This window comes from Egretta garzetta, unplaced genomic scaffold (genome assembly GCF_000687185.1).
Source record: "Egretta garzetta isolate BGI_Z169 unplaced genomic scaffold, ASM68718v1 scaffold2, whole genome shotgun sequence".
In the NCBI taxonomy this organism is placed as follows: domain Eukaryota; kingdom Metazoa; phylum Chordata; class Aves; order Pelecaniformes; family Ardeidae; genus Egretta; species Egretta garzetta.
This window is the reverse complement of record NW_009258894.1, coordinates 2,611,532-2,626,220: the sequence shown is the minus strand read 5'-3', so window position 1 is coordinate 2,626,220 and position 14,689 is coordinate 2,611,532. Positions and strand designations below refer to the sequence as shown.

Genomic DNA, 14,689 nt, shown 5'->3' with positions numbered 1-14,689 from the left:
TAAAAAAAGTTTATGGCGTTCACAATGTAAAGTACAATGAGCACTATGGTTTTATGTTTTATTTTCATCTTTTATGTTATTACAATACCAAATTAACTTTTTTTCATTCACTTTCAGCTGTACTTACTGCATTTGCTGGATGATCTGTGGCTAAACCAAAATCACCAATTTTGACATGATCATCTGAATCTAAAAAAATGTTCACAGGTTTCAAGTCTCTGTGGATCATTCCCTGTTACAGCAAGAGAACAAAAAAAGACCCACAGAATATTAAACAATAAACACAATTCAAAATTAAACTCTATTTACAATAGACTGGAAAATCCTATTACGTACATTTATTACAGCGGGAAATCTACTGCATTAAGTCACTGATGATGAATTTTGAAGTAAAACTATATAGTCTGTAGCCCAAAAGCTACTAGATACCTAACAAAACATTTTTAAAGGTGGTCAAATTATTGTGACAAAGGGAAAAATCTGAAGTGGTTCATTATAAAATTCAAGTTTATGATAAAATATTCTAAACCCCTAGAACAGATTAATAATGGAAAGGGCAAGGAATGAACCTTGCTAATAAATGCCCTAAAATGAACAGAATATGAAGAAACCCATACAGAAAGAAACATAACACAGTTATTATGGGCAGGTCATAACTATCATATTTACTAACCTTTTCATGGATGTAGGCTAATCCATCTAAAATTTCTCGGAAAAGCCTCCAAAGCCGACTGGTGTCTTCATATAATCCTTGGTCAATAGTATCCCTTAATGTGCTCTTTTCACAATACTCCATCTTCAGTTAGCGTATGTGTAGGGGACAGAGATGAAGAAAGAGCAGTTTTGTCAAGAAAAGAGACCATCAGAAGCTTGTATCTGTGTGCATATTAATGCCTTGTTCTGTAACACACAGTTCAGGAGCAAAGAGTATCACCAAAACATTCAGCTGTTTGGAATTTTTCTGAGAGCTGTCTTTAGATACAAAACATGAATTCACTTATGGGACCTATCCCATTTTCTGGGACAATGGTATAAGCTTGTGGAGTAGTATATTCTCTAACATAAACACTAAAACCAAGGTGAAACCAGCCAACTCATAATGTACATTTAAACCAAACTTCAAAGAATCTCTGGCTTTATTTTCCTGGTGTCTTAACTGCTTGTATTATGAATATACGTTAACACATGCAAACAAGCTTATTAAAATCCAATTCCATCTAATTGTATCTTCCTTCCAGACAAGCTCTAGCATTAAATGCACTATAAAAAATTACACATCACCACAGAAGAGCTAGCTATGATAGTCGACTTCTCCCAGAAACAGTCTAACTCCTAACACAAAGGAGATGTTGTCAGTAGTAAAGCCTGAAGTTGCAAACCTGTGGGAATTTTATTTTGTGCCTGCTGTTGTGGCCATAGAATGGCTTTGTGAATTACTGTTTTATGTTAAAAGAAAGAGCATACACAACATACTGCCTTTGAAGAGCATGAGGAAGTTTGTGAAATCTGTGAAATACAACTTCCCCTCTGGAAGCTGACACAGCACACTTCAACTCCACCTTGGGAATTAATACCATAACCAAACTCAAGAACACCAGCTACATTGTTAGGGGGTTGGGATGGATATTCTAACCAAATAACAAGCCCAAGGCAAAACAATGCTCTGGAAGCCTCAAAAAGGTTGGTTGGTTGGTTGGGCTGTTCTAAGGTTAGGTCAGGAGTTGCCAACTTTTATTGCCCGTTACACACTACGGCACTACAAAACTTTGCTCTCTCCAGGCACGACTGTAGAGCCCCAGAAGGCATAACAAGCCTTGTGTGCTGCACAGTGTCTTCCACCAGCCAAGCCTTTCAGGCAACCAGTCTATTGCAAAAACAACATCGAACTTAAGTCTCATTTGCATTTTTTTAAAGGTCATTACTCTTCTCATGAGAACCAGCAATTAATTTCTGCAGGTTGGAATAAACAGCATCCTTTCATCTGAAAATGCAAGCATGCTTGTACCTGAATATACAGGTAATGCACTGTCTGAATGACTGATGTCCTGTCTTCTCCTTCATGGCTATTCTTTTCATTTCCTTCTTCATCCTTTATCACAATAAAAGTAACAGAACAGTTAGCTGCAGCTACAGAAAGGTGTCCAGTTTTTTTATGCATACTGCTATTTTTTAATGGCTGGAACACATTGATGAGAACACACCTTCTATGGCTAGGTTTGAATAACAGCAAAATAATACACTGACATTTTTGTAATGCCATGGCTTCCGAATAAACTAGAACATCAGGTGTGACCCAACTCTCATTTTCAAAGTGAGAATGAGTAACATTTTGCCATCATTAGACACTGGAGGAAAAAACACTGTAGGAGATCTAGATGACATCTAAATCTCAAAGTCTGTCAGGTTTAAAAAAAAAATAAAAATTGAAACTAAAGCACACAAAGCTTACTTAATTATGCAACCCCTGCCCCCAAACAACAATTTTCATACAGTGTATATCTATAGTGACAAAAAATGCACTGCCATATTATTAAATTATATATTGAAAGCTTTTTCATGCCAATGTACATTACAACAGAAAGAAGAAGGAGATGAAGCTCTAATGAGAGCATTTACAGATCATCAGGATTGGCAGTGACAGATTCTAGTTGCTGTAGAAAACTGTGCATTAGTGTTCTAGTGATACAGTGCACCAACTGTTCACAGCAGGCGTTGTGATAGAAAAATCTTAAAATCCAACTGAAACCTTACACATTATTCTGACTTCCTGACTCTTATTGACTGCTAGCAATATGTATTGTCACCACTTTCAAAAAGTGGCTAGTATGAGCAAATATATTGGTTTATATCATCTAAAGTCAGAACAGAATTTCAACTTTCAGATGAGGTAAGGCAATCTATCTGGTTAACTGATAAATCATGTACACACTGAAGCATTAAACTTGCAATACCCAGGCTCGTGACTATGAACTGCAACCCACATTTAGCTCAATGAACACGATGGGAAACAGAACCCAGATTAGCTGCATCAGACTGATTCCAATGGAATGCAGCTCATGATGGCACAACGTTTACTCTGATGGAACACAACCTTACATGGTTCTGCGCTTACACCGGAGGTGAAACAAAACTTCCCAACCGACATGTTTGCTTGTCAAAGACTATTTAATGATATTTTCATTTTCACTAGCTTTATCTTTATACTTACTGGAAGATGACCTTTACTGTTTTCATCCTCATTATCAAAAATTATTTCACTTTCAGAATCTGTGGTTGGCCTGTTTAAAAAAAAAAAAGAAAAAAAAAACCAAAAAGTTTTGGGTACCAAGAAATATTTACTAAGAGATCTGGAATCTATTTATGGAAAAAAAGAAAGTCTAAGCTTCTGTTGAAGACCTTCCATATGCCTTAAACAAAACAAAACCCAGAAAGGTATCCTGCTTGCAAAGCAACACTTCCTTTTGACAGCCCAGTCTCTTAAAGGGAAGGTATCTATTTGCATCAGTAAAATTTCATTTGTATATTCAATAAGCAAAACTGAGGTAAGTTTACTTACTTGCTTCAACAAAAGAAAAAAAAGAATGAAAGAACCACTTCATACACAGAGGCATGCATAGAATATGTTAGTAAATATCAAAAAAAAAAAAGGACAGACAAGTAAGGTATTTTTCAGGATTTGTAATCTTTCTCTGTTATTGTTCATTCAAAGCTTTGCTCTCAAGGTGAAAAGACAGTCCAACATAAACAGTCATGCATTCTGACACAAATGGTAAGAAGCTTCTAGAAACCTAAATAAATAAATAAAACAACCTGACAGTTTTTAGCTACAAATTTTCCTCTCCCTGACTATCTGACTGCTGGCAAACACACTCGTTTTGAACCAGGGGACAGAATGAAAACACAGTGAACTACCTCTGACAAAAGAAGTGAGAATGATGAAAGACACAAACTTGGGAAAAATCAACTCTACTCATATTCCCTATAGTGCCAATACTGAAGCCTACTTACAAAAATGAATGCGAGAACACCCCGTCGCCATCATCATCATCATCACTGGACTCCTGATCAGCTCCACTGAATTTGTTGCTGGAGGATCTTTCACACGAAGTACTCCACTCAACTGAACTTGTCAAAACTGGAGGAGGAGCATTAGCTTCCACATCATTTGTGTCCTCAGTGGTAAGGACAAAGAGACCGGCTTTGGCAGGCATTCTTTTCTCTTCAGTTGTTTCAGATGACACAGTGGAAACAGGACTTTCATGTTTTTCTATCCAAGCATTGTAATACCTCACGATATTCTCATGGTTCAAGCGGGAAAGTAATGTTACTTCCCCCTTAATTCTCCGAAATTGCTTGCTGGCAGGGTTTATGCGGATACGTTTCACAGCATAATAGCAACCATCAAGCTTATTTCTCACCTGCAAAATTCACATAAATCTGAAGTCAAATGCTTATAAATGCCTTACCAAGTAGAGCCAGAAATAGAATAATATAATGGAAGAGGAAGTTCTCCTTCCACCAGGGAAATGACTACAATTAAAATGCAAGCTTCCCCATACTGACAGGCTTCTCCCCAGACTCGCAGCAACCTCTTGCAAAACTCAACAGCCTATTCAATTCCAGATGAAAACCACAACATAGGCACAGCACACTAGAATACAATAAATAAAACCATGCAAACATCAAATATATTGTTTTGCTTCAGAGAAAAGAAACACATCCCCAAAAAGTATTCCATAAGGGGAAATAATTTTTATACCTTACCTTGATGACTGCTCCAAAAGCCCCTTTGCCCAGTAATTTTAGCTCTTCAAACTCATTGTGGTAGCGCGAAAATTGTCTCTGTGTTTCTGTGAAGAACGAAGCGCTGGATATCTGACTGCTGGGTACAACTGTCTCAATGCAATCTATACCTGCCGAATCTGTAACGAGGACATCAAAGTTACCACTGCTGGCAGTATGGCGTTATGGGAACAAGGCACAAGGCACTCACAAATATGCATCAGGAAGAAGATAAAACCTAAATAACTTCAAGTGCAACTAAAACCTAAAATACAGAAGTGCTTTGCCTTGTAGAGTTAAGCTCTGGTACAAGCATAAACCTTAATACAGTTTTTCTTTACTTACATTATGCTGGACAAAGGAACTGGTTCTAACAAGAACATAATGAGGGAGGAAGTCTCACTGGAACAGCATCTTCCAAGGAAAAATTTAAATCCAACATTTACACCATGCAGGAGGGGTATGCAGGATGAATTTACAGGGTTAATTAAAGCCTCAGTTTCTTCTACTGATGAACAGCAGTCAGTCTACCCCAGCTAGTCATGGATATAGAAGTTAAAGACCATACTAGCTTTTAAGCTAGTTAATGTAAAACACTTGTGCAGTCTTGTGGAGCAATAGGACAGCTCAATTTTTCTGTTATTGCAGTCCACTTATTTAGCAGAATACAGAAGGAACCAAGTTTCTTACCATCTAGATTTTCTTCAGCTACAGGTGTTTTCATTTGTGGAATATTTACAAAACTATGTTGTAACAACTGCTGAGGAGTCCATCTTTTCTTATCTTCCAAGCAAACACATCTGTTAGCCAACCAAGAAGAGAACTGTTCAAAGATCTATTCTGTATCAGGCCTAAATATTCAAAGAGGTCTCCTTATATTTAAGAAATTATCACCTTTATCATTCAGATGGGAATCAGAAGCAAAGACAGACTAAATGACTTATCCACAGGGACACAGAAAGCTGGTGGCAGGGCAGAGAAGAGAGCACCAGACCTGTCCTCCCAAATCCCAGATTAGCAGCCTGAACCATGAGGGAGCAAACACCTCTTCTCTAAAAAGTGTAACTAGCGACACAGGGGCATTTAGCTGTTCTTTCAAAAAACTGTTCAAGTCCTTAAAAAAAAACAAAACAAAAACCTTTTAAAGAATCAAAGACAAAAAGATACAGGAACACAACAAACATACTTTTCCAGAAAGTCTTGGAAGTCTGCAGGTAAATTGGTAGGAACAGCAACTGGATATTCCTTGGTTACTTGGCCCTGGCTGAGTGAAAGCAGAAGCAAGCCCAGACTCCATACATCTCCTTTTTTTCCAGGTTTGCTGGGAAGACCATTCTCACTAAAACGAACTTTGGTTTGCTCAAAAACATCTGCTTTGCAGATATCAGCTAAGCGCTTGGAAATGCTGTAGTCTGTCACCTTGATGTTTCCTTCAGCATCTACCAAGATGCTGGAAGCACAAAGAACTTTGTGTACTACTGAATTACTGTGCAAGTAGTTGAGAGCTGACAAGATCTGGGTCACATAATGGCGTAACTGCTCAATTGGAACTGGAGTCTCTTTGTGTAAGTATGTAGAAAGGCTGCAACCACTTATGTGCTCCACTAAAATGTCCACCACAATTGAATCGTCCCGTTCTTTAAGGTTCATACATTTATAATGTACTATGTTTGGGTGACTTAGCTTCGTCAGTGAGCTGAACTCTGTTTCTGCACCCTGAAGCTGTTAGAGAAACACAACATAACATGCATCATGTCATACCTCATGAACACACCACTACTAAAATATATAACATATACAAAATACATATAAAGTACATTACATTCTCATCCTTTTCTGAAAAGGAAGTTTTGTACACAAGGGGCAAGAACAACTTTGGTTTCTGCCAGGTAAGCTTGATTCTCTCTTTCTTCAGAATTTTAATATTTTACTGTTTTATTTATGCATACTTGCAAATACATTTTCTTGCATTTATATTATTGTAAATGAAGTCTTGAACACCCCGATACACCTATCTTGTTCTGTTGTGCAGATACTCGAAACACTAGCATTTTCAAGCTCATCAACACCCTCTCAAGTTTAGTATAAACTAGCAGCCTCAAGAAAAGCACTGAACCCCACCTAACCTTTATTAAGCCAAATGCAAAATATGGGCATTACCTGTTTCTTACACTTCTCAATCTTTTCTATTTCAGGCATGGTAAGAAACCTTCCCATCTTTTTTTGCCAGTGCAGAACCCACTCATATATTAAAACAAAGTCTCCAGTACGAATTTCCAAGGCATTGTAGACTGATTTACCAAGCTGTTCATCCTTGCCTATACATAAAGAAAGAGAAAAGGAACAGGGCTTCCTTTATTTCTAAAGACTTGATAAGAGCTCCTGCAAATCATAAATAAACACCTGTAAGCCTGCTTTCCACAATTTCAGAAACACAAACCTACTTACCACTAAACGAGATCCATACCTACATGGTAGGTATGGAAAATATCAGGTCTGATGAGACTGAATGCTATGTAGCAGTTGTCAAACGAAAGCAATAGCCCATTGGCAAAAAATTGCTGCACATTTTAAAGAATTTTACCTTTTAATAAACACACACTCTGCCTGTTGAGCAAATGATGAGCTCTACACACAGTAACATAATTGTTCATCCTCAGACTGCAAAATAATAAAATCCTCTTTGCTCCAGAGGCTGTTCACCCTGCCACTGAAGAAGTGCTAGGTTTAAAATGAACAATGAAAGCATTTGACGGTCCACTCGCATGGGCACTTCATGGAGGCCTTTCAGCTCTGAAAGTCTCCTATCGTTGCCTGTACTTATGCTTTTGCTGAAACCCCTGCTTTTATGCCATTGCTATCAGCAGCAGTGGAGGGAGAGTAAGTATGCATTTCTAACCCTGCCCATATCGCCTTTCATGTGCTACTGAAAGCTAAATGACTTCTTGCTAGGTAGCCACGTGTATCTGACAAGCTAGCTATTTAAATTTAAAGCAAATAGTTTTCCGTATTATTTTAGTTATGTAGAGAATATAAAATGTTGAGAAGGTGGGGTTCTTTTTGGTATGGCTACTCAGTTATGTAAGTGTATCCAGAGAAGCAAATATTTACTTAAAATAGTCCTAAGCAAATGTAAAATATCTACTGCAAAGTAACTTTTCCTATTACTCTCTCCTAGTCTTGACTGTGACATTTTATGTTCCACAATAATATTCTCTCTACCCTTGCTGCTTGTACCTGTTAACATTGTTTAAGTACTCCCTCTAAAAAAAAACCCCAAAACAAACCAAAACCAAACCCACAAGCCCCAAACCCAGTATTTCAAGCTTCAATTGTAATTTTGCTTACCTAGACATTTTCCTTTATGGACAGTAAGTTGTCCAGAACCACTTGTGCTGAAGTTCAAAACTTCGTAATTCCCAGGGGACTCTTCGTTATTACTAACAGAAAGCTGGCGCTCTCGTCTGCAACGTGAACAGAACATTTTTCTCCAACTCAAAAAGATAGCATTGTTGCAGTCCCTAGTCCCTGAAGTTATTGATTCTGCAAGAGGATTAGCTTTCAGAGACTTTTGCATTCAATGATAATATCCATTAATTTCAAAGATACTGAGTTAGTGCAAAGATATAAGTCTGATTAGAAATCCAGCATTTTAGCAGCAACCTCATGCTGCACTTGGTCACTATATTCAAAGCCAGGCATTGAATACAAACCTTCAAACTTCTGGATCTTAGGATGACACTCCCAATTGGGGCTGGGATGGGTATTAAAGAAAAAGTAAACATACTACAGGTCTGAAAAATATCTAAGTTTGACTTGATTTGTACTCTTTTTCAAAACATTACAAAAAGCAAGTATATGCACTTTTGCAAGTTCATTCCAGCTTTAGCGTAATTATTTTTCCTAACTTAAAATGGGTTTCCCATTTGCCTCCTTTACTACTCTAACCTCCTCCTTCAAGAAAAGGGAAATTTTGCAAAAACTTTCAAAGCAAGTATGAAAAGGATGTTTCTTCTCATATGCACGTATGGAGCTGCATGTGAGATCAGAGAGAACTCAAGACCACTAACCCAAATCAACCTCCATTACTTCTTGGTATAATCTATTTCAAAATTAATAGAAATATCACCACTGCAAGAATATCCTCCAAATAAATGCAATCATATCCAGAGTTCACAGGAGTATATGAAGGGTAATACAGAATTGCTTTCAAAAGATTTAATTTATTTAAAAAAAAAAAAAAAAAAAAAAAGAAAAGCTAAAAAGCGCTACACAGAAAGGAGATGCCACAGGGAACTTCTTACAAGTGCAGTAAAAACAGAAATACTCAGAAAGCCAGATGCTTTCTTTGTATTCAAATATAGTTTATAAATAAAATTATTTTAGATTTTAATAATCTTCCAAAAGTTTGTGTCCCAATAGCCAAAATTTCAGGCACCATAAACAGATAAAAATACATCACCACTCTTCTTGTGAAAAGAGACCTCAGAAAAAGAAACATGTCTAGCTTTTGCTTAACTTTACAAACATGGCATCATGAGAAGTTTCAACGTTTCAAATAATTTTTGATTATTTTCACCATTGTTAAAATAAGCAACTGGCCTTTTTTTTTTTTAAATAAGAACACATAATTTAAGAATTTACATGAAAAGTTAAAGTCCATTGTATACGTTTTACATTAAAGCAATAGTAACAAACCTTTGAGACACTTGTCTTGTTCCACAAGCACAGACAGTGCCTCGTTTTGTTATACTAAGATTAGCAAGAAGACAGGAAGAAAGATTTATGGACTATCAAACACGGTACAGAAACAACTGTCAAATGACTTGAGATAGGCAAAGGAAAGAGATGGCAGCAAGAGCCAAAGTAGGATAGATCAGAGAAGGTATCTAGTGTTGCTGATAATGTGAAAGCAATTTTGAAGTTGATATAAAAGAAAAAAACAGGAAAACACTATTTCCATTAAAACAGCAGTCAAAACAGAAAGTCATTGGCACAATCTGAATCAAAACCAGGAAAATCAATACCAGGATACCTCCACTGTCCTTGACAGTTATATCAGCTATGAACACAGGGAAGGGGAAAAAATAAAATAAAGTAAGAAAAAAAACCCCAAACCGCAACCTACCTAGTTCATCAACAATTGTAACCTAGATGAGTTACGTAGCAGCAAAAGAACCCTCCAATAACTTTAATCTTCCCTCCAATAGGTTTCTCTGCAAATGCAATCAGCATTATCCAGTTCTCCAACAGGGAACTTTACACCAGTATATCTTTACAGCAAATGTTTTGAGATGAACATAAGCTTTAATTTACTGTGCTGTTCCAAAACCTTCATTAATTGATTTAAAGTCACTTTTGTCTGCAATTGCCAACATATTGCATACTTTTAAGAAACTAAGTAAACCCTGAATATACGTTCCAGTGATTGCCAAATACTTCCCAAGTTAAACTAAGGGCCAAGCTGACTCTCTTAATAGGAAAGTTCCCAAGTTATCCATAGCACATTAATTAGTTAAACCATGACGAATGAAAGGAGGGGGAATGAGGGGGGAGACCAAAATGAACAGCTGAGCAACATGGCACATTACTCTCTTGCCTTCAAATTTCAATTTGAAATCTAATGTTTGTAAAAAAAAATAAAAAAATAAAAAAATAAAAAGAGTCCACATGCAAACTGACATACTTACTTTGAACGTCCAGCTGAATTTGGTCGGTGTTTATTATTCACTCCGTGTTCTGAACAGCTCCCATTTGAACTGGAAGCAACTCTATACCCTGCAGTATCTCTCCTGTGAGAATTTTCTTGATTTGTCAGAGCAGCTATTTCCAAACGTTCCTATAAATCAGGAAAAACACCAAATAAGTTCAAAAACTGCCCCTATCCTCAAAATATGTGAGTACTTGACTATTATTCTATAAAGTCACCCAGATCACAGAAGAAATCAGTTTTCATACTAAATGTATGTATGAGGCTAAGGAAGAAGAGCTATTTCAGCACTGTCCACAAAAAAGAATGTAAAGATTCTTTACAATGAAACCGGAAACATTAACATACTAGCTTTTTTCTATATCTGTTTGAAAATACCCATCTCAGTACACGTAAAATGCTAATACAGTAAACTGTTTTTCTTTACAGTTGATTTTATTCCAGAAATAAACCCCATATAATCAAGAACTGATTTTAACCTAGATCTACTAGAAGCACTGGATGAGACAATATGTCCAGGACAATTCAGTCATGTAAATCTCTCAAATTTTTATAAGCATATGCTGCAGTACTGGGAAGAAGTTATTGCAATGGTTTTTGCACGCCTGCTTAGAAAGAATACCTGTTTGGCACTCTCTTTCTTTTTTCTTTCTTCTCTTTTCTCTTCCTCCCTTCTCTGAATCTCTTTAAGGATTTCACGTTGCTGAAATGAATTTTGGTGGTGTTAGAGATATAATAGTACATGCAATGCAACTGCTAATCTTACCCTGGTTAAAAAAAAAAAAAAAAAAAGCTATGATGCTGATTTTTCAAAAGTGTTGAGGATGACTTGTGGATCTCACAAGAATTAAAAAACAGAGTCAAATTAGCTCTCCTGAAGAAGTTAACAGCATCAATTGTATGATATAGGAGAATGGACTTATAGACAAAAGAAAATTAATTCTACTGACAGACCCAACAATAAAAAGTTTCACACACAGAAAAGACAGAGGAATAAGCTAAAGCATTCTTTCAAAAGAGCTACTCTATTGATATTCCCACAGTGTGGAGACTCCACAGTACTAGTCTCTGTGAGACTTAAGATGAATCCCCTTGTTTCTAGTGAAGAACGTATGAGGGTCCAAGGTCTCTTTAGATTAAATTTATTGTGCTCTAGAGAAGCCTGTCACAGTGAACATTCCAGTCACTCTATGGGTGAAGGAAGATATGATTCCTTATCTGTGTGGTTAATACTTCCTAGTTTAAGATGGAACGTACTTAATATATACATCTGCTTACACGTTTGTATAAGGTCCTCTTTGTAAGTGATTTACATAGGATCAGGAATCAACATTTAGGTTTGTTTCAGGCATAAATATTTCTCAGGGTTAAAACCACATTATTAAAGTATTACAATTGCAGCAGCAACTAGTTCGTATAGTACGTATTGATCAACTCATACCGACAGGTCTGACAAGTCAATAATTCACTAAAACACACCGCTATGCAGGATGATTTACAAAATCATGATTTTTTATGTTATTTTAAGAATACAGGGTTATTCACACTTTAATTTCTCTCACCTCCTGCTCCTCTCTCCTCTTAACTTCTTGTGCCCTGCGCAATTCCTCCTGAGCCAGTCTTTCTTGTTCTTTTTGATGATTTTTTAGCATTTCTTCATGAAAAGATTTGGAAGGTCGTTTATTATACTCGCTGAGAAATGACTGAATGTGGTCAGCAAGCTCAAATATCATCACCTGAAAGAAAGTACGAATGACATACAGAGTTCAAAGAACAAGTAGATCACATAGTAAAATGATACTCAACTCGAAAAAGCAATACAGCACGAGTGTGATTACTGATTTTGTTACTTACCGGGGAGAATTTACCATATTTCAGTATTTTTAGTCAGAATCATTTATAAATAAACTGTAACATGAAAAAATCCCTGACCACAGCAGCAGAGATGGCAAAAAATACTCAAGGACAGCCAACATAATCTTTTTCTTAAAAAAAAATAAAATTCTTTTCTCACCTTCTTTTAGGCATATTTTTCTGTTCACAAAGATACGTGTTTATGACATATGAGCTACAACAGAACAAATTCTTTTGTAGTTATCTATTACTGTATCTACCACTATGAAATAGTTACTTATTTCACGTCTAAAATGAAATCCAATCCTTCCTCTGCAAACCAGCCCCCCAGTCAGAACTGTAAAGCCACTTAAGGCATTCCACATTCATATAACCACAACTACTCAAGGAAGAACTGCATTGAAAACTCCGCTGAATTCTGCTACATGGTTTGCAAGGTTGGAATCAATTTTCAGTTACTGTTTACTTGAACTGGGTATGGACTGATAAACTATTGACCTGTCAGGGCTCAAGCTTTCATCAGTCTAGTAGCATCTCTTTATTGATTCAAGCAATCTGTAGTGCTAATAGGCCATCGTATCTCCAAAATTAAGGAACAGTACATCAGAAAGACGCATCCCAGCAGTCAGCAGCAGCACTGAGCAGGATTTGCATGTATAGGTGGGAGAAGAGCCAAACTAAATTGTACCATCTGCTTGTAACAGGCTGACATTTAGAAGATTCAGAAACGCAGTTGAATCCCCTGCTTGAAAGTAAGAATGAAGGCAGGTGGCAATCCAGAATAGAAAGAATAGCACAATATACATATACCTGACATGTGCAAACTAAAACGCCTTTCCCAGGTTACTATTCAGAAGGCAAGGCAGTTATGCATGCACACACATGTATTAAGAAAACGGAAGAATCTCAATAATTAAAAACCCACAATCAATCTGCTGTTCAGTTTGACAGGTAACTGAGGTATTTTCAAATTTTCCATATTGCAGAATACGCTTTTAATAAAGAATACCTGTCAAGGCAGAAACAACAGTTATCTTCCTTTCCTTGCAGAGAAAGTAATTCAGGACTGCATTGTGTGTGTCATTCATTGAAAATGTGTATGATAGATGTATGTAACTTGCATCCATATCTACACATTGCTAGAGCAAGCACGATTCTTACTTTAGAAAATTAACATTAGGAAAACCTACAACGCATTTGTAGCTCCTTTCAATGAGATCAGAAATTAAACTGGGATTTAAAGCCCTACAGGCCAATAGCTCTCCTGGAGTCTCCTGTGAACAGACTGAGTATATACTGCATGGTTTAATGGTTACTTAAGAGAATTTGAACCTTGTATTTCCATCAGTTGTCCATAGCACAGTCATTACAAAAAATCCAGAATACACTGTTAAACTGCTAATTTCCAAAGATACTGAAAAAAAATTGAGGAAATTCTTGGTTATTGAACAGAATGAACAAAACAGTTTCTGGCTATAACAGTTCTTTTGAAAGTATCTGCAGAAAAAAATGGCAATCGAAATAGAAGTATAGTCTGTAAATGGAAAAAGGGCTTGATGTGACTGAATGACAGGCAAACCCTGCCAAACCTGTAAAGTAGATAGGCTTAGGAAACTGAAAGCAGAGTACTGTCCTATTTCAGCATATAATAACTTCCACAGCTGTGTATTTCTCACTTTTAAAAAGGCAAATTGAGCGATTCAAATGTGTTCACCTGTAAGATTTCCAAACAGTTATAAGAAACACACTGTAAATCCTGCTTTCACCAGGAATTCTGTGTTTGCTAGTAATTCTTTAAATCATTTTAGTCCTCAGCAACAATGGAAAAGTATCATTAATACGGGCAATGGGTGCAAACTGAAACATAAGAGGTTTCAGTTGAATATGAGGAAAAACTTCTTTACTCTAAGGGTGACAGAGCACTGGAACAGGCTGCCCAGGGAGGTTGTGGAGTCTCCTTCTCTGGAGATATTCAAAGCCTGCCTGGATGAAGTCCTGTGTAGAATGCTCTAGGAGAGCCTGCTTTAGCAGGGGGGTTGGACTAGATGATCTCCCGAGGTCCCTTCCAACCCTTGCGATTCTGTGATTCTGTGTAATACCAAACATACCTGGGGACTTAGAAAATCCCTTAAAATACATAAAAGTTCTAAGTTTTGCGTGTTTCTCCATCTTTCTCTTTCTCTCATATGGGATGGGGAGGGGGAGGGAATCAAGCATGACTATTAACTGTATGAGGTTCAACAAGGCCAAGTGCCGGGTCCTGCACTTTGGTCACAACAACCCCATGCAGCGCTACAGGCTCGGGGAAGAGTGGCTGGAAAGCTGCCTGGCGGAAAAGGACCT

At 37.0% G+C, this 14,689-nt stretch overlaps 1 protein-coding gene across 1 annotated transcript in view; it reads right to left on the bottom strand.

Moving 5' to 3' along the window:
• EIF2AK4 (eukaryotic translation initiation factor 2 alpha kinase 4) overlaps positions 1 to 14,689 on the bottom strand; it is a 41,577-nt gene that overhangs the window by 22,131 nt on the left and 4,757 nt on the right. Inside the window, exons 5-17 of the mRNA XM_035889791.1 lie at positions 12,055 to 12,228; positions 11,115 to 11,195; positions 10,473 to 10,621; positions 8,131 to 8,246; positions 6,943 to 7,100; positions 5,969 to 6,504; positions 5,473 to 5,582; positions 4,765 to 4,922; positions 4,009 to 4,418; positions 3,209 to 3,278; positions 2,006 to 2,089; positions 674 to 796; positions 128 to 232 (exon numbers count right to left, since the gene is read on the bottom strand). Of these exons, the coding sequence (XP_035745684.1) occupies positions 128 to 232; positions 674 to 796; positions 2,006 to 2,089; positions 3,209 to 3,278; positions 4,009 to 4,418; positions 4,765 to 4,922; positions 5,473 to 5,582; positions 5,969 to 6,504; positions 6,943 to 7,100; positions 8,131 to 8,246; positions 10,473 to 10,621; positions 11,115 to 11,195; positions 12,055 to 12,228 (2,274 nt within the window). The remainder of the gene's footprint in view (positions 1 to 127; positions 233 to 673; positions 797 to 2,005; positions 2,090 to 3,208; positions 3,279 to 4,008; positions 4,419 to 4,764; positions 4,923 to 5,472; positions 5,583 to 5,968; positions 6,505 to 6,942; positions 7,101 to 8,130; positions 8,247 to 10,472; positions 10,622 to 11,114; positions 11,196 to 12,054; positions 12,229 to 14,689) is intronic.